General features: G+C 44.6%; 1 protein-coding gene across 3 annotated transcripts in view; it reads right to left on the bottom strand.

Moving 5' to 3' along the window:
* Positions 1 to 2,183: 2,183 nt before the first annotated feature.
* The window catches only part of TRMT11 (tRNA methyltransferase 11 homolog), a 77,406-nt gene continuing 60,074 nt past the window's right edge, over positions 2,184 to 19,515 (bottom strand). For all 3 annotated transcript variants that reach the window (XM_044289114.1, XM_044289115.1, XM_044289116.1), the window contains 2 exons: positions 3,627 to 3,813; positions 2,184 to 3,518 (listed from right to left, as the gene is read on the bottom strand). In XM_044289114.1, coding sequence (XP_044145049.1) covers positions 3,643 to 3,813 — 171 coding nt within the window. In that variant the 3' untranslated portion in view covers positions 2,184 to 3,518; positions 3,627 to 3,642. The remainder of the gene's footprint in view (positions 3,519 to 3,626; positions 3,814 to 19,515) is intronic.

Genomic DNA, 19,515 nt, shown 5'->3' with positions numbered 1-19,515 from the left:
CGGACGTCTGAATGGAGCCTTACAGGGGGGTTATCAATGACAGGGGGTGATCAGGGTAATCAGGGTGATCACCCCCCTGTCACTGATCACCCCCCCTGTAAGGCTCCATTCAGACATCCGCATGATTTTTTACGGATCCATGGATCGGATCCACAAAACGCATGCGGACGTCTGAATGGAGCCTTACAGGGGGGTTATCAATGACAGGGGGGTGATCAGGGAGTGTATATGGGTGATCACCCGCCTGTCATTGATCACCCCCTGTAAGGCTCCATTCAGACGTCCGCATGTGTTTTGCGGATCCGATCCATGTATCCATGGATCCGTAAAAAATCATGCGGATGTCTGAATGGAGCCTGACAGGGGGGTGATCAATGACAGGGGGGTGATCAATGACAGGGGGTGATCAGGGAGTGTATATGGGTGATCACCCGCCTGTCATTGATCACCCCCCTGTAAGGCTCCATTCAGACGTCCGTATGCTTTTTGCGGATCCGATCCATGTATCCGTGGATCCGTAAAAATCATACGGACGTCTGAACGGAGCCTGACAGGGGGGTGATCAATGACAGGGCGGTGATCAATGACAGGGGGGTGATCAGGGAGTTTATTTAGGGTGATCATGGGTGATCAGGGGTTTATAAGGGGTTAATAAGTGACGGGGGGGTGTAGTGTAGTGTGGTGTTTGGTGCGACTGTACTGACCTACCTGAGTCCTCTGGTGGTCGATCCTAACAAAAGGGACCACCAGAGGACCAGGTAGGAGGTATATTAGACGCTGTTATGAAAACAGCGTCTAATATACCTGTTAGGGGTTAAAAAATTCGGATCTCCAGCCTGCCAGCGAGCGATCGCCGCTGGCAGGCTGGAGATCCACTCGCTTACCTTCCGTTCCTGTGCGCGCGCGTTCACAGGAAATCTCGGCTCTCGCGGGAGGACGCGTATATGCGTCCACCCAGAAGAGCAGGGCCGCCGTCAGGACGCGATCCTGCGTACGGCGGTCCTGAGGTAGTTAAGGTGAAATATGGCAGGGTCCTTAAGGGGTTAAATAAGAAAAAAATAACAGAAAAATATATATAAGTCCCTTCTGGGACTTGAACTTAGGATATCCACATGCAAGGCTAAGCACTTACTGCTGAGCTACAGCCTTTCCACATAGAGACTAATGGTTTTTCTCTGCTTAGAAAGATAACACAGATTAATGGTATCTTTATAATCATATATTGTGCCTATGAATAAAGCAGTAATATGTATATTAGCTTTCTAAGCATATCTCAATGTGGTAAGGTGGCAACACTAAGCAGTGTATATGATCTATACATGCCAGGACACAGCTCTGCCCTTAGCATGTTGATGTCTAGCCCTGTCAATCAAGGGGAGAGGGTGGTGTGCGGAACACAGGGGTGTTACAATGCAGTGCTCCAAAGATTTATCTCCTGGTGCCCCAAAGTGCTCATGTGCATATGAAAAAAAAATATATATATCTCTGCAGCTGTTTAGCATACAGACAAAAGAAAGGTATAATTTTAATCAGCATGATGAACCCTACCAAGCTGTATGCCAGGTTTAATAGGGTTGATCATGCTGACAGAGCCTCTTTAAAGCAGACTAGGGATGCCATATTGCAGAATCACAATATGTGGTTTGTATTAGACTTATAGCAGTTTTTGCCGTTGTAGGCCTCCTGCACACGAACGTGTGCTGCCTGTTGCCGTATTGCGGACCGCATAAGCGGATCTGCAATACATGGGCGCCGTTCCGTGGGGATTCCGCATCACGGATGCTGACTCATTCACTTCGATGGGTCTGCAAATCCGGAGATGCAGAATGGTGCAGAACGGAACCCTACGGACGCACTACTGTGGGGTTTCATCCCGTGCTTCCGTTACGCAAAAAGATAGAAAATGTCCTATCTTTTTGCGGAAAGGGTGGATCGTGGACGGGGCGCACACATTTGTGTGCAGGAGGCCTTAGTGATAAAGAAATTATTTCCGTTCCAGAATTAAGCTTTCACTGTTATCTGAATCCAACTGATGGCATTTTGTAAACAAGTGCAATCTGATATCAAACTCAGGAGTTCAATCGTATTCATAACAGCCCATAATCGTTGTCAGTGCAGGTGTGAGCTTATGTTCTTATTATCTACCCCAAATTCCTCCTTGACAGCCACACTATAACTACAAGTTCAACCAATAGCAATGTACTTTATTTACATCAAACTTTGAGATGAGATTCAGTTTAAAAATGGACAGAAATACCAGGCAGTCCCATGTAAAAATCCATATAAAAGTCCAATGATAAATATTGAAGCAGACAGCTCCCAAAGAAATAGGCGGTTACTTGATGAATGGTCTGGTTTCCAGGAACACTTCATTCCATGTGCCATTTACTTCCTTTTTCCCATGCTTGCACAGAATACATCATCAGTACACGGTGCAATAGCGGTTGGTGCTGGAGTTCTTCACGTCCTTTTCACCTCCGGCTTGAGTGTGGAAGGAGAAAGGTCTTGCTGACCACATGTATTAGTGATTCATCTTTACAGTTGTCTTCCCAAGGGTGACAAGGTAGAATCAGCAAAGTGTTACACCCAACAAAAATAAAGAAACATAAAAGTCTAAACACAGCTTCAATTTCAAACGAGAACATCTCAGTGCAGACGCAAGAGGAGTCACACGCCTATTTGTTATGGCTCCACAAAAAAAAGTCTTTTAGGTTGTGAGTAATAAAAGGAAGAAAAAACAACAACATAAATTCAGTTGTCTTAAGAGAGAGCCGGACTGTAGGAATGTAAAAACAAATGAGAAAGAACAGATGAGCTTCAGATGTGGACAGGCTCAACAGAATGCCATCGCCTTCCAAAGCCTCAGTCGAGTCCTCTGGGCTTAACGTAACTGGCCAGGGTCAGACCCATAACAAACCACAAAAGGACCATTGCATGCAACGCTGTTGTAACTAGACAAAGCGAGATTGTGTGCGTTTAATGCGGATCAATTACAAACAATAACAAATGAAGGCAATCTCCCTAATGAGGGACACTTCATCACCCTTACATGTGAAGAACGAATTCCAGAGGTTGGAGACTGAAAAGCAAACATGCAACTTCCTTCTGTGAAAGACAGACGCGGCAGCCAGTGAGCTCCAGCTCTGTGGCCACTTAGCGGTGCTAATTCCCATTAAAAAGACTATAAATACAGAGCGCAGGTTTATATACAATAAAATACCAGAATGTAAACCAGAGACCTTGCAGTCCTCCAAATGAATATGAAACCGTTCGATATTAGCTTAACCCCTTCATAACCCTGCATGGTGGTTGGCTGACACCAGGTCAAAAGCAGGTGACAAGTAACAGGAGCCCTTGGCAAACAATGTCAGCCACGCTGTTGCATTCTTTCGACAGTCTGTACTCATATGTATAACATACAGCAAACATGCTTATTTCCACCAATCCTGGGGATCCTCATCAGAACGGAGTGAAGCATGTAACCTCACTGTGTGGCTCCCAAGTACCTTGCCCGAGACCTGTTTAGGAAAAGTAAGAAGGAAGATGGCTTAGATGTAGAAGTTTTTCAGAACCATTCAAGACTGAAATTTCAGCTGCGACCATGAGATGAACTGTATTTAAAATACCGTCAAACTCTTGACGTCAGACACCCTGTTGCGCCCCAAAATCGCAACAGTTCTGCCCTTCAGCCCTGGCTCGCTCTTCTCTCGCAATTCTCTTTGTTAAGCCGCTAAAATACTTCTCGCGGAAGGAGTTGTGACCTTGATACTGTGAATACTGCCCATCTTCCAAATGGGCATATTGGTCCTTGTCCTGATTAAGAAAAGAGTAAGAAAACATCAAGTTACAAGACGTCTGCATATACAGTGAATATAACATGCTATGACTTATTCAAATACTCAAAATAATAGTTTTTCCCAGAGTTCTCTTACTATATAAAAGATTTTGTTTATAATTTATTTGACTATTTTTTAGTTAGCTTTGTACAAATGAAAATCTGTTTTATCCTTATTCATGTTTATGTTGATTTTAACCTTTTTGGTGCCATCATTGATTTTTCATATAGCCCCCCCCTCCCGCATACATTATTGATCAAACACAGAAGGACATACAAAGTTACATATTTTTATAGGATCCATTGACAGGCAAAATACAAGAAGAATACAGATGATGGGACAAGCTGTGCATCTGAAATATCTGCATGGAAATTCGGGATCTCCCAAATAGAAGACTCACAGCATGAATGAACGGGAGTCGGATAGTTCTGTATTATACTAGTGAACCAAAAAGCTCAGGATGAACAGGTCCTCCTTTGAGTGTGAAAAAAGCGACATCAAATAGCAAGATAAATGAAATATGGTGGCTGCGTGTGGGTGGCCTTAAAGACCTAATAACAGTTTCCTTAAAGCGGAAGGAACATTCTTACATGGGGCCAGCTTGTAATTGGTATTAATATGTTGAAAAAATACAAGTTTCTGTTATTGGTTCCTTTGACCATCAATTTACCAACTGTACATTGGGGGCTTAGTAAGTAAGATACAAATAAGCTATGTCTTGAGCATGGAAAATAAGAACCAGGTGTGAGGAGACAGGAACCACTTCAGCTAACAATCTAAAGCAGAAAGAAATATACAAGATCCCTTGTTTAAATTTGGTATAATTGGGAGCACACACTCGGCAAAGAGTTTTCATTGCTTTAGATTAAAAAGAGCCTCCCAGAACCCAGCGGACATAATTCCCTGTTTAGTGGATTAGGAGGAGAGCTGGAAATGAAGTCTTGAATAACAGCTTTATCCTGCAGTCACATCAACAACTGTGAAATGAGAGAGTGTGAGGGAGGATCGCTGCTGGGAGCCAATTCCAAGTGTGTCTAAAGATTGGGATCTTGACATAAGGCAGAGGAGAGGCTTTCTATACTAAGTGAATGGTTTCCAAACAATGTGGTGCAAACAAATGCTTAAATCTACTGCAGTTAAGTAGTGCAGTCAATTACCAAGAGGGTCATATAAATCTCACTCCTTTCACAGCCAAATTAGGCTCTGGCAATGTAAAGAGGGTTAATGCCTGCAAGCATACTGGCCCAACAAAAACATATCTGCTGTGCCAAGGAACTCCATGGTATACGAGATAATAAGTGCAATATTACAGGATTATGATATATACAATGGCTCAAGGGTGATGGCTTACAAAAGAATGCCTTTACCCAGTCCTGCTATAACAGACAGTTCAGGAAGATGGGAGGAAAAACTACCCCATACAATTTAGGCCGCATTCACACACACGTGGACCACAGTCCGTGAAAATCCATCCTGCAGTCCTGCTGAGTGCACGGCGTCATTGGTTGCCATGATGCCGTGCACTTCGTGCCGACGCCGCTGTACAGTAATACACTCGTATAGATCATAACTATACAGCGGCGGCAGCACAAAGCGCACGGCGTCACAGCAACCAATGACGCCGTGCACTCAGCAGGACGAGTTTTCACGGACCGTGGTCCGTGAAAATCCACGTATGTGTGAATGCGGCCTTATTCTATTACATTACATAACAAGCATGATTTATGAGCTGCACTGCAATATATCTGGAGAACAATAAGTAGCACATAGGCAAGCTCTGCACAGATAACAGCAATAGCCTGTATTACTTCACCTATTCCTGTAGTCTGACGCCTTATATCAGAGCTGTACCTCCATGTCATGAGTATGATGCCTCTGTATGGCAGTATATTACGTATGTATTCTCCCTTAGCTGAAATACCTCAAAGGCTGGGTTTGCCATGTTGCAGGATTGAGCTGCGTGGCCAAACTGCAATGTGATTTTTCGCTGTGTGGCTTTTACAGGTTTGGAAAACGCACTTTACTTGTAAAACCATGTGGTAAAATCCTGCAATGTATAAGCCCAGCCTTAGAGAAAATACCTCCATAACCTCAACAGTCACATTAAAATTGGAAAAACCCTCCCAAAAATGTCACTTTTTTATTGTAGATTTTTAATATGTGTCTGCTGTAAATCTTATTGGCGCACAACTCAGGGGACACTATTGCATTTTAACCCTTTAGTGACAATTTTAGCCGTAAGGACCAATAATATTTTCCCCCTTTGTGTTCTACTAGTCATAACTAATTTTTTTCTTCTAAATTCATTTTTTATTTTGTGGGATTAGTTGTAGTTTTTTTAGGAACCATTTTGGGGTATATATAGTGTAGTAAATAACTTATTATTTTATTTTTAGGGGAAAGAAAAAAACAGCTATTTTAACAATATTTGGTGGAATTTATTCACTGTGTGGTATAAATAACTTTTTATATGGGTCAGTATAGTGATGATAATAACACATTTCTATATATTTTATACTATTTTTAATTCCTTCGGCAGCCTGTCAGCTCTGCAGCTGCTCCCTCATTTTCCTCCAGACTAAAAAGGAGGGGAGGGGGGGGCTGCTTTAGCTGCTCATATCTCTGGTTTGGCAGCAGCTAGTATTATCTTCACTACATGGGAAGATATCTCTGTTAGAAATTCGGATGCAGTGAATGCAATTGAAAGTAAAAGCAGGTATTACCTGCGCTTATTCCCGACTCAATCTCTAACAGTGATATCTCCTGTTTATCATGGCTAATGCCGCCATTTTGGTCATATATATATATATATATAAACAGTGGATATAAAAAGTCTACACACCCCTGTTAAAATGTCAGGTTTCTGTGCTGTAAAAAAATGAGACAGATAAATAATTTTATAATTGGTATACACGATTGCATGAGAAACCCCACAAGGTCGGCAGCTTTTGAAATGCTGGCCCTGGCACGTCTATAAACGATGACCATACCTTGATGGAAGCCGCACAAATTGTTCGATTTTCCCATTCTAACGTGGATTCACAATAAAACTGATCGACAGGTCACCTGATTTTATGCAACCAAACATACACACGTGGATCAACTTTAACGATAAAACCACATGTGTTCCAAGTTCTTTGCTGTGGTGGAAAATGACCCGTCACTACAGAGAAGAAATCCAGTGCTGAGATACTCCAGAACCAGACCTGATGACAGGCACGGTGGAGGAGTAGGCATACTACTTTCTCCACAGTGCACATTAGAGGTCATTCCCCCTGTACCCTCTCTCACATTCCCCCCTTTTGAGGTTCACACCATTAGACTCTTCCATCCATATCTCCTGAGAGTTGCAGTTGTCTATCACCCCCCAGGCTCCCCCCACCAATTTCTGGATCACTTTGCAGCTTGGCTTCCTCACTTCCTATCTTCTGAATTACCAACTCTTATTATGGGTGATTTTAATATCCCCATTGATGATCCTAACTCCCCATCAGCAGCTCACTTTCTTTCTTTAATCTCCTCTCTTGGCCTATCCCAACTTACTTCCTCTGCCACGCATGAACAGGGCAAAATACTTAATCTAGTCTTCTTCCGTCATTGCTCAGTCTCAAACTTTAGTAACTTATCCTTCCCACTTTCTGATCACAATCTTCTTTCATTTACCATAAAGACTTCTCACTTTTCTCATGGCAATCCTACTTTTCACATTTATAGAAAACTACACACCATTAACTGCCAGGAACTTATCAACACCTGTGGTAAGGTGTACAGTGCTGGAAGGTGTGTTGTCCCACTCGGGTACTTCAGATGGGTGAGACAGATAAAATCCAGAGAGTGGCAGTGGTCTCAGCAAAAGCATAGTTTGCTGAGACAGTTTCTGGGCTGGATTTTACTTGGACTGGCAGTTAGTCTTGGTAGAGGGAGCTGTCAGTCCACACCCTTCCGGCACAGGTATTCCCTTTTACCTGAGGTGATCACAGGGGAGGCCTGCTCTAATAAGGCTGCGAAAAAGCACCTCCAAGTGGGTTATCCGAGACCACAGACCTGCAGAGGTTTGGAGTGGTCTCAGCAGGGGAGGCTGAGGGGCCACGAGGCTAGGCGATAGCCTGGACTTTGGGTGATGCAGTGACGCCTGGCAAAGTAGGGTCACTAGGTCAGAGTCGGGAGGACTGCTAGACCCCTACCCCCAAAGGTACTGGACTTGATACTACCTGAGAGGCTGGAAAAGCCGCATGTTGGTTAACAGGGTGTGAACGGCTCTTTAGCTAAGGTAGGGAAATTATTTATGTTTAGCGAGAGCCCAGACAGGCAGGTGTTCATTTGTATTGTTTTGTGTGTGCTGGTGTTAAAATAAATACACTGTTTGGACCCTGGAAAAGAGCTAATCCCCTACAATTGGTGTCAGATGCGGGCAAGCGTCCCTGCTAAAAAAGAGACTGACTTGTGAAAAAAATAAAAACATATATATATTTTTTTTTGGGGGGGGGGGGGGGGGGTTAGTTCTGGCTAAGTGGACTTGGTTGCCGAAATGTCTGTTAAAGTGACTTTCATGACGGAATATGCCAGATGATGGCAGCATATCAAACAGCTAGAAAACCTGGCCAAGGAGCTGGGTTGTGGCCCCAGTGAAATGGTGTGCTTTGATGTAGAGCGGGAGGCGTTGAGGACGCAATTGCAGTGGGCCCGCAAGACAAATTCTCCAACGCTGTAAACGTCCAAGGTGTCAGCGGTGTGCCTGGATTTCCAGAGGAAAAGCGGATTTATGCCATTGCCCAGGGCAACCGTCGGCAAGACAAAAAGGGGGAGAGCGGTGCAGCTCGTAGGAGTGCCTGTATTTCCTGTGATTGTGTACAAGGTCCTAAAGGGTGTGCCTGGAGTGACCGTCCGTGGTTTCCAGTAGCAATGGCTGCAGATAGGAGTCTGCCGGTGGTCGTGGTACCAGGAACCCAGAGAAGGCTGGAGGTCTCGGTAGATGTGATCTTGGGATATCTTCATCTCCAGAGACTGCCGAATCCGCAACGTCAGGCGGTAAGAACATTCCTGTATTTATTGGGCTGGCCGATTCCGGGACAGTACGCCGACGACAATTGCTACCTGCTGGGCCGTGAGGTGGTAAGTCCCAGAGGCAAGGAACTGTTGCAAGGGGATGTGTCTATGTGGAAACCGCAGTGTCTGAACAGGCGGGTAAGCCTGTTGCGGTTGCTCCCTCGCTGGAATCTGCAGGGGAGAAGAGTATTGTGTTGCCCAAAATGCCCGGGATCAAGGCTAGGCTCGGGGTTGTGAGACCCTATGCTAGCCCGGGTAATGGGTAGCACGATACTGAAAACTAAGACTGGTATAATGGTAAATATGATGGACAGACCTGCGATTAAAAAGGACTGTCAAATAGTTCCCACCGGATGTGGGACTGAAGTGACAACTAGAATCAATGGTGCCAAGTTATCTGCATTGCCTAATGAAAATGTGAAGTTATGTAAATTAAGTGATAATTATTACACCCCTTTTCCTTTGCAGGTGTTTCATTTTTCTGGAAAAAAGCTACCCCTGCTGGTTTAATTGTATATGTGGTTCAGATGTTGATTGAAAGTGAGGCAATGCTAGAAGGTGTACCACATGTACTAGGTGCAGATAAGCAGTCTCCCCAGGGTTCTATGGTTAGTGAGCCCGGGTGCAAGATAGATGAAAGTGGTGTGACCTATAATGTGAACCAGGCACCTGAAAGAGAGCCTGAGCAAGTGGTTCTCACTGAGGGGGAGTCTCCAGTATACTACTACAGAGGGATCTGGATAGACTGGAGGCTTGGGCAGATAAGTGGCAGATGGGGTTTAACACTGATAAATGTAAAGTTATGCACATGGGAAGGAAAAATGCAAGTCAACCGTACATACTAAATGGTAAAACACTCGGTAACACTGACATGGAAAAGGATCTAGGAATTTTAATAAACAGCAAACTAAGCTGCAAAAACCAGTGTCAGGCAGCTGCTGCCAAGGCCAACAAGATAATGGGTTGCATCAGAAGGGGCATAGATTCCCGTGATAAGAACATAGTCCTACCACTTTACAAATCGCTAGTCAGACCACACATGGAGTACTGTGTACAGTTCTGGGCTCCTGTAAACAAGGCAGACATAGCAGAGCTGGAGAAGGTCCAGAGGAGGGCAACTAAAGTAATAACTGGAATGGGGCAACTACAGTACCCTGAAAGATTATCAAAATTAGAGTTATTCACTTTAGAAAAAAGACGACTGAGGGGAGATCTAATTAATATGTATAAATATATCAAGGGTCAGTACAGAGATCTATCCCATCAGCTATTTATCCCCAGGACTGTGACTGTGACGAGGGGACATCCTCTGCGCCTGGAGGAAAGAAGGTTTGTACACAAACATAGAAAAGGATTCTTTACGGTAAGAGCAGTGAGAATATGGAACTCTCTGCCTGAGGAGGTGGTGATGGTGAGTACAATAAAGGAATTCAAGAGGGGCCTGGACGTATTTCTGGAGCTTAATAATATTACAGGCTATAGCTACTAGAGAGGGGTCTTCCTCTGGATCAACTTGCGGGATAACAGGCCGAACTGGATGGACAAATGTCTTTTTTCGGCCTTATGTACTATGTTACTATGTTACTATGTTACTATGTTACTGGGTCTTGTGGACCTGATGTTACAAATATGTTCATATATGACGTGATGTTTGGCTGTGATATTGTTTCGTTGTTGTGGGGTAAGGTAGACACTTCTGCATATAGTGACGAAACTCCTGCAGAACCTGTACTTGCCCGTTTAATAAAGGTCTAAGGGAGCTGCACATTGACCACCATGGGGAAAGAATATTGCCTATTGAAAACAATGGTGCTGATAAAGGTGCAAAGCGACTGTGCCAAGTTTGAAGAAAGGCATAATGAAAATGTGATGTCAGGTGAAATATGTGATGATGATGACATGCCTTTTTCGTTGCGGGATGTGATCAGGGGAATAGCACCCCCCTGGTGGAAAACATGTGAATGATGCAGAAGTGCAGATAAATGTCGTGAGCCCCGAGTGGAGCACTCTGGTGAACGTGCAAGAACGGGAAGCAGTCCTAGAGGGTGTACCACACGTACCAGAGGTGGACATGCAGTCTCCACAGTGTTTTATGGTCAATAAAGTAATGTCCCGGGGGGGGGATTAACTCGGCAGTGCTCCTAGAGGTCAGCATTAATAATCACACTAGTGGGAAGCTACCAGGTCGAAGTCTTGTGAAGTTGAGGTGGTTACTAGTAGCGACCAGATGACAGTTGTATCTGACATGACGAAAGTTAAGTGGGGAGACTTAAGCATAGTGTCTGAGACCCATACCCAGGCCGTGGTAAATGACTCAACTTGTCGGTACAGCTGCAAGCAATTCCTCCCTCTCTATACGGTCCCTAGATCTGATAAAGAAGAGACTAGCTGTCTTCACAGAGTTATCGAAGAAGGCTGCAGAGGGGTCAAGGGAGGAGACCCAGAAAGAAATACAGAAAACTGCGATAGACACCGATAAAGTGCTTGAAGGGACTCGGAGTGGAACCCCCACAGGGTCTCTGGAAAAGAATCGTCATACTCCTATATCTGCTGCCACAGAACCCAGCGAGGAGCAGTTGAACCAGGAGGCCCAAGAGAGGGGTGCTTCCAACAAACTGGTGCAAAAAATGTCTTGTCCGGCTCCGGGCTGAAGAGAAATAAATCTTGGCCCGATATGCCGAGGAACATCACCAAGCAAAGGTGGATGCTCGGGAAAGAGAGACCAAGGCCCTCTCCTTGGCTAGAGCCCTTGAAGAAACGCAAGAGGAGCGAGATGAGTTTGAGGGGCCTTAACAGGCAACTCAGAGCAGAGATGGATGATCTTATAAGCTCAAAGGATGAGGTTGGGAAGAACGTCTGAGTTGGAGAAGCCTAGGCCAGAGCCTGTTAAGAAGGGATCTGGAGATGGTGGCGCTGTGGTGCCGACCGAGTCAGAGAAGACGGAAGATCTTTCTGGTGAGCCCGTTGATGGGGCTGATGTGAATGCAGAGGCCAAGAACACATGGCAGGGGGTAGCCAGGACCTGGTCCCGAAAGATGTCCCCTCCGCCTGCAAAGCCGTCCAAGTAGCCAGCAGCCTGCTGGGGAACGAATACGAGGAGATGGGAGACCAGTATGCGGATCCTGTCTACTACTGCGAGTTGGCTCTCCTAGAGCCTAAATGATTGGGAAACAATATCCTGGGTGAACCTCTGGAGGGATTGCCAGAAGGTGACAAGTCTGGTGAAGATCCCGATGTCCCCAGTGCCTCCGACCTTGATGAGAAAGAGGAGTTGAGAAGGCAAGGATATGATGCCATGTCCGTGAAGGATGAAAAGGCTAATAAAGTGAATGGAGACGCCCAAAAATTTGAGGCTGAAGAAGCTAAGGCCGAGGTCTTGAAATGGGAGAAATCCTCGGATGTTCCAGAGACCAAAGTTAAAGGGAACCTGTCACCTGGATTTTGTGTATAGAGCTGAGGACATGAGTTGCTAGATCGCCGCCAGCACATCCGCAATACCCAGCCCCCATAGCTCTGTGTGCTTTTATTGTGTAAAAAAAAACGGATTTGATACATATGCAAATTAACCTGAGACGAGTCCTGTATGTGAGATGAGTCAGGGACAGGACTCATCTCAGGTTAATTTGCATATGTATCAAATCGGGTTTTTTACACAATAAAAGCACACAGAGCTATGGGGACTAGGTATTGCAGATGTACTAGCGTCCATCTAGCAACCCATGTCCTCGGCTCTATACACAAAATCCCGGTGACAGGTTCCCTTTAAGGCGGAAGGAGCGACTGCCGAAGTGGGAAAAGCCAATGAAGACACTGAAAACTCTGAAGCGCTGCCCCCAAACCCGAGGAAACCCCTGCTGAGAATAATGGAAAGTGGTCCAGATACGTGGAAAAGGAGCGAGCAGTAAGAAACATGCTCTGCTGAAGCAGTGGTGTAAAATAAAGGGAGAGCGAGGTCAAAGAATAGAAAGAGAGGGTCTGCCTGTCACATGGACACTGGAGTCTCTTAGACAATATCTATTAGGCAGAAAGTCAGTTTTAATAATAAACCAAGCTCTGCTGGCATGGGTGTGGAAAAATAAAGGGAAAGGTGTGCAGCGGATGCCTTCTTATGAGCATCCAGGTATTACAAGTGTTCACCCCCACAGGTGTGAACAAAGGGGGGGATATGTGGTAAGGTGTACAGTGCTGGAAGGCGTGCTGTCCCACTCGGGTACCTCAGATCGGTGAGACAGATAAAATCCAGAGATTGGCAGTGGTCTTAGCAAAAGCATAGTTTGCAGTTTTGTAAACATTTTCTGGGCTGGATTTTACTTGGACTGGCAGTTAGGCTTGGTAGAGGGAGCTGCCAGTCCACACCCTTCCGGCACGGGTATTCCCTTTTACCTGAGGTGATCGCAGGTGATAGGCTGGACTTTGGGGGATGCAGTGACGCCGGGGAAAGTAGGGTCACTAGGTCAGAGTTGGGAGGACTGCTAGACCCCTACCCCCAAAGGTACTGGACTTGATACTACCTGAGAGGCTGGAAAAGCCGCATGTTGGTTAACAGGGTGTGAACGGCACTTTAGCTGAGGTAGGGAAATTATTTATGTTTAGTGAGAGCCTAGACGGGCAGGTGTTCATTTGTATTGTTTTGTGTGTGCTGGTGTTAAAATAAATACACTGTTTGGACACGAGAATCTGTTGTCTGGCAAGGTATCTGTGAGAATGACCCTGGAAAAGAGCTAATCCCCCACATACCCTACAACTAGCTCTTACCCCAATCACTTCCCTCCCCCGTCCAGACTTGGCTGCCAATCATTACAACAAGACCCTCAAAACCACCCTAGATGAAGTTGCTCCAATATAAATCCGACCCTCTCGACACAGAACACGTCAACCTTGGCACACCTGAAACACTTATGGAGAAAATAGCGAATATCAGCAGACTTCCTCCATTATAAATTTATGCTCAAAATATACAATTCGGCTCTCAACATTGCCAAACAAAAGTATTTCACCTCTCTCAAATAACCCAAAACGACTCTTTGACACTTTTCATTCCCTTCTAAGCCCTAAAGTTCCAGATATCACTGACCTCTGCGCTGATGTCATGACCACTTACTTCAGAGACAAGATTGGCAGTATCCAACAGGAAATCTCCCAGTCCCCATATAATTTCAATCCTCCTCCCTCCAATTTCTCCACATGCTCTCGATCCTCTTTTGACCCTATAACAGAAGAAAGTCTCCAGGCTTTTCTCTTCTTCTCAACCCACAACCTGTAGCAGTGATCCTATTCCATCACACCTCCTCCAGTCCCTCTCCCCGGCTGTCATCACTCACCGAACTACAATTTTTAACCTCTCTCTTCTGGTATCTTTCCCTCCTCTTTCAAACACTCTATTATAACCCCACTAATTAAGAAACCATCTCTTGACCAGACCTGTGCTGCTAACTACCGACCTGTTTCTAACCTCCCCTTCATCTCTAAACTCCTTGAACGTCTTGTCTACTCTCGCTTAATAAGCTATCTCTCTGCAAACTCTCTTCTTGACCCCTTACAATCTGCCTTTCGCCCTCTTTACTCTACAGAAACTCCCCTTATTAAAGTGTCTAACAATCTCCTAACAGCAAAAATAAATAGTGACTATTCTCTACTGATTCTGCTGGCTCTCTCTGTAGCATTTGATACCGTAGACCATAAACTCCTCCTCACCATGCTCCACTCAATTGGCCTCAAGGACATTGCTCTCTCTTGGTTCTCTTCCTATCTCTCTGGCTGCTCCTTTAGTGTATCATTCGCTGGCTCTTCTCCTCTTCCTGTGGATGTCCGAGTTCCTCAGGGCTCAGTACTAGGTCCTCTACTCTTCTCCCTCTATACAGCCCCCATCGGACAGACTATCAGTAGATTTGGCTCTCTATATAATCTCTATGATGACGACACCCAACTATACACTTCATCCCCTGATATTACCCCTGCTTTACTCCAAAATACCAGTAATTGTCTGGCAGCTGTCTCTAACATCATGTCCTCTCTGTATCTAAAACTGAACCTCTCAAAAACTAAACTTCTTGTCTTTCCCCCCCATCTACTAACTCACCTAAACTTGATATTTCAATTTCAGTCTGCAGCACTATCATAACTCCTGTGCAACATGCCCGCTGTCTTGGGGCCACATTTGACTTTTGATCTTTCCTTTGTTCCCCATATTCAATCACTTACACGCTCTTGTCGTCTGCACCTCAAGAATATCGCTAGAATCCACCCTTTTCTTACGGTGGAAACGGCAAAAACTCTTGTTGCTGCCTTGATTCATTCTCGTCTTGACTACTGCAACGCATTACTAATTGGTCTCCGTCTCACTAAACTCTCCCCCCTTCAGTCTGTTCTAAATACTGCAGACCGGCTCATCTATCCATCCAACCAACCGCTACACTGATGCTACTAGTCTGTGCCAGTCACTTCACTGGTTGCCCATCCACCACAGAATACAGTTCAAACTTCTCACCCTCACCCACAAAGCTCTCCACAGTGCTGCACCTCTATACATCTCCTCCATCTCCATCTACCACCCTACTCGTACTCTCCGTTCTGTTAGCGACCTAAGATTAATAACCTCCATAATTCGTACCTCTCACTCCCATCTTCTTTTCTCGAGCTGCACCTACTCTTTGGAATATTCTGCCCCGGAATATTAGGTCAATTCACAACTTCTCCACCTTCAAACGTGCCTTAAAAACACATCTTTTCAGACAGGCTTATCAAGCTACCTAAACTGACTATTCCCCGACTAAACCTTTCCCCCACCAACTCCTCTAGCCTAAACTCAATCCTCTAGCAGTCCCAAACCCGAAGCAGATCGGCCAGCACCACTCCTGTCAGTTCAATAATGGCTCAAATCCTACTTATCACAATCAACTACCTTATGTGTCACCCCCAATTCCTCATAGCTTGTAACCTCTTGTGAGCGCCTAGTGTTTCCGTTGCATATTAGCCAGTTACTTTTGTTTGTATATGAACTCTATGAATTTGGAAAGCGCTGCGGAATATGGTGGCACTATATAAATAAATGCTATTATTATTATTCCTCCTAGTGCAACAGAAGATATTCACGCAGAAGAGGAAGTCATTCGTTGCTCTGAGTACCCTAGAGCAGAGCGTGCAATGTAAAGTCCTGGTGTCAATGTGCAAAGTATCTGCAAACCATCTGGTCTGCGAATTAGAAGCACCTGCCTGCTCGCCTGCCAAAGCGCAGTAAGTCATTTGTCTCTGAGCTACAATCAGGTGCGGTAATACAAACACTTAACAACCACAAAGAGTTGCTCAGCTAAACAGCCAATAATAAAATAACAAAACAATAAAAACAAATGCCAACACAGAATATTAGAGCGGAATGCGCACGCCAACTGCCGTGGTCTGAAAAGGGGGTTAACTAGAAATAAACTACTGAATGCTGCGCTTCGAAAAAGAGACTTGATTTAAGACCTGCCCGTGGATTACTAACAAAAAGCAGAGAGAAAATAAACAAGTGCCAAGGGTTTAAAGAGGAGGAAAACACAGCAATTTTTTTTGTTTGTGCCAAAGTCAACACTGTTGATCTGAGGAGTAACAAGCATAATTTGTTATGTTAATGCTGCGGCTGTTTATCATTCCTGCTCTTGTTTTATCCTGAGATAGGCCGAGATGTCACTTGCGGTGCACGTCATGGATGCCAGGTGACCTTGCAGTGGGGTCCCTTAAGCTGTGATGTTATGACAAATGAAGTATAAACTACAGATGGCCAACTCCTCGCACAGTGAACAGCAGCCATTTCAGAGAAAATGGAACACATTCCATGTCGGTACACTGCTCAGCCAATATCATATCGCTTCCATCTCTACTTGTCAGCAGCTCATAATTGGATCTCTCAAGGAGCCGTCACGTGGCTTAGCTTAATAACAAAATGTGCGGAGATGAAATGAGGCAATCTGCAGAAACAAGCAGGTGCTGGTCAGAGCAAAGCTATTTTACAAGCTTCATTATTCAATTTCCAACTTTCAATACACTTCAGTGGTTCTGTGAAGTGATGGCAAGACCCTTTAATTATACAGAATTACAAAGTGTATTATAGCCCAGAGCTGCAATCAGAATTCTGCAAGTTGAACACCAACATCAATCCCTGTCGGCTCATTGGGGGAAATTTATTAAAACTGATGTAAAGGAAAACTGGCTTAGTTGCCCATTGCAACCAATCACATTCCACCTTTCATTTTCCAAAGAAAATCCGATTGGCTGCTATGGACAACTAAGCCAGTTTTCCTTTACATTAGTTTTGATAAATCCCCCCCCATGGTCTATAAAGAGCTTGCATTCTGGGACGTGTATTTACGCAAGATACTGTATAATAATTTGATGTGCTGTAGGAAAATATGTTTTCCATTCCTTTAAGGCTACATTCACACGTCAGTATTTTCCTATTTTCAGTCCGTTTTTTGCGGATCCGTTGTTCCTGAAAATGTTTCCGTATGTCATCCGTTTTTTGCGGATCCGCAAAAAACGGAAACATGTATGAATTTCAATAATCAAATAAAGTTGTTTGGATTTCTTTGAAAAAAAATTGAAAAAAATAATAATAAAAAAAATTGGTTATGTGTTTCCAGGAACGGATTCCGTATAAAACGGATGACATACGGAATGACATCCGAATGTCTTCCGTTTTTTGCGGATCCATTGACTTTGTATTGTACCAGGATCCAAATTTTGCGGAAAAGAATAGGACATGTTTTATATTTAAACGGACATGCGGAACGGAACAACGGAAACGGACAGCACACATTGTGCTGTCCGATTTTTTCCAGGACCCATTGAAAATGAATGGGTCCAGATCTGGTCCTGATCTGTTCCGCAAAAAACGGAACAGATCAGGAAAGAAAAAACGGACGTGTGAATGGACCCTAAAAGAGTTCAGTTGTAGGGTGTGAATACGGCCATATAAGCCCCAAACAGATAATCCAAACCTACTGCATATTTTTTCTGAAAGTAGACACCCTGCAGCATTCAGATTGGCTTCTAATACAGTACTTTGCAACAACTGGATCATTGGAGTATTAGTCTGTTTCAGCAGGGGCAGAAAACAAGTGGCTGGCAGAGGAGATGACACAGATTGACTATACAAGACAAGACATAGCCCCCCAGCACCCTCCAGTAAAGGACATTATCAAAATGTAATAGAAATCTATTTGACAAAAAAAAAGGATTGGGCATCTTGAATTTCAACATGCCCGTCATTCTGTTCTCAGAGAGAGATAGGTCACTGTCAGGTGTGTAGCAGTGGCTTTCCTCCCACTCCACACTCATAATAAGGACGCTCCTCTCAGGTGTACGGAGGAGTGAAGAGGAAGAAATGTTGGCCGCCAGCTATTGAAGGTGTATGGGCTTCTTAAAGGGGGGATAATGGATTATTAGCAAGTGCCCACAGCCTGCCCCCTGAAACAGAAGATTCGTACTCGCCTGCTCTGGTCCTCCGCACTTTATTCGTTGTCTCCATATTCCGGTCATTCACACTCTATGGTCACATACACCGCTCCAGCCAATGACTGCCTTTAGCAGTGGCATGCTGCTTGTGGCTACATTACCTCGGAAGATGGAGAGAAAGGGGGCAGCGCCGCAGAGGACCAGAACTGCGTAGAGCAGAAAAGTATGACTTCTGTTTCACGCTGCAGGCACTTGCTAAAAAATCCCTTGTTAAGTTATTCCCAGAAAACCCCTTTAGGATGGCTACACACGGCGCCGATTATGCAAATTTTTTCTGCACAGATTTTGTTTTTGGAAAAACCACAGCGTAATACAGCACCAGCAACAGTACAGTACGACATTAGACAAATCTCATGTACACTTTATTTATTTTTTTCTTAGGTGCGTAAATTGACCTGCTGCGCAGATTTCGGAATCCACAGCATTTCTATTATTTTTGTGTGGATTTCACCTTTTTCAATGAAAGTGGGAGATATGCTTTAAAACCGCATCAAAAAATGCATTTAAAAAAAATCACCCAAAAAAGTGCCCAAACCACAATAAATAGTTTGGGTTTAGCTGCAGATTTCTTGAAGTTTTTCTGCACACAGATCTGCACTCTTTAGATATCAATGGCCAATAATCAGATTGGTGGGGGTCTCACACCTCGTTCCCCAATGATCAGACAACAGCACCAGAAATGAATCTGTGAACAGATTTAGAAGAAGAAAGGCAGGCGTACGCGCATCAGTTCCCATTTATGTCAATGAGGGCGGAGCTGCAGTTAGCTTTGTATGTCAATGCATTTACATGGATTTCAGAGGCACCCAAAGCACAGTGACAGACCTGTATTGCCTGCAGTGGTCTGGTCAGTGCCATAAGTTCATTAGGCCAAAGTGACATAAACCAAACCACCCATCTCTCTCCCCCGAATAAATGAAATAACACCAACTGGGGTCATTTACTATCCAGAATTGTGACTTCTCCCGCTGACGCCAGGTCTAAAAAAGTGGGCATGGTAGGGGACGGCCTGGCAGGTTTAGGTGTAGAAAAAGGTTTGAATGTAAGACAGCTAGGAGCCTGCGCCTCTACATAACTCCGGCTGATCCACCGCCAGCTATAGGGGATATTAACACTGGCATCTAAAACGCCAGGCTTAATA

Source organism: Bufo gargarizans, chromosome 4 (assembly GCF_014858855.1).
Source record: "Bufo gargarizans isolate SCDJY-AF-19 chromosome 4, ASM1485885v1, whole genome shotgun sequence".
Taxonomy (NCBI): domain Eukaryota; kingdom Metazoa; phylum Chordata; class Amphibia; order Anura; family Bufonidae; genus Bufo; species Bufo gargarizans.
Note: the sequence above shows the minus strand (reverse complement) of the source record. Positions and strands in the feature narration are given on the sequence as shown.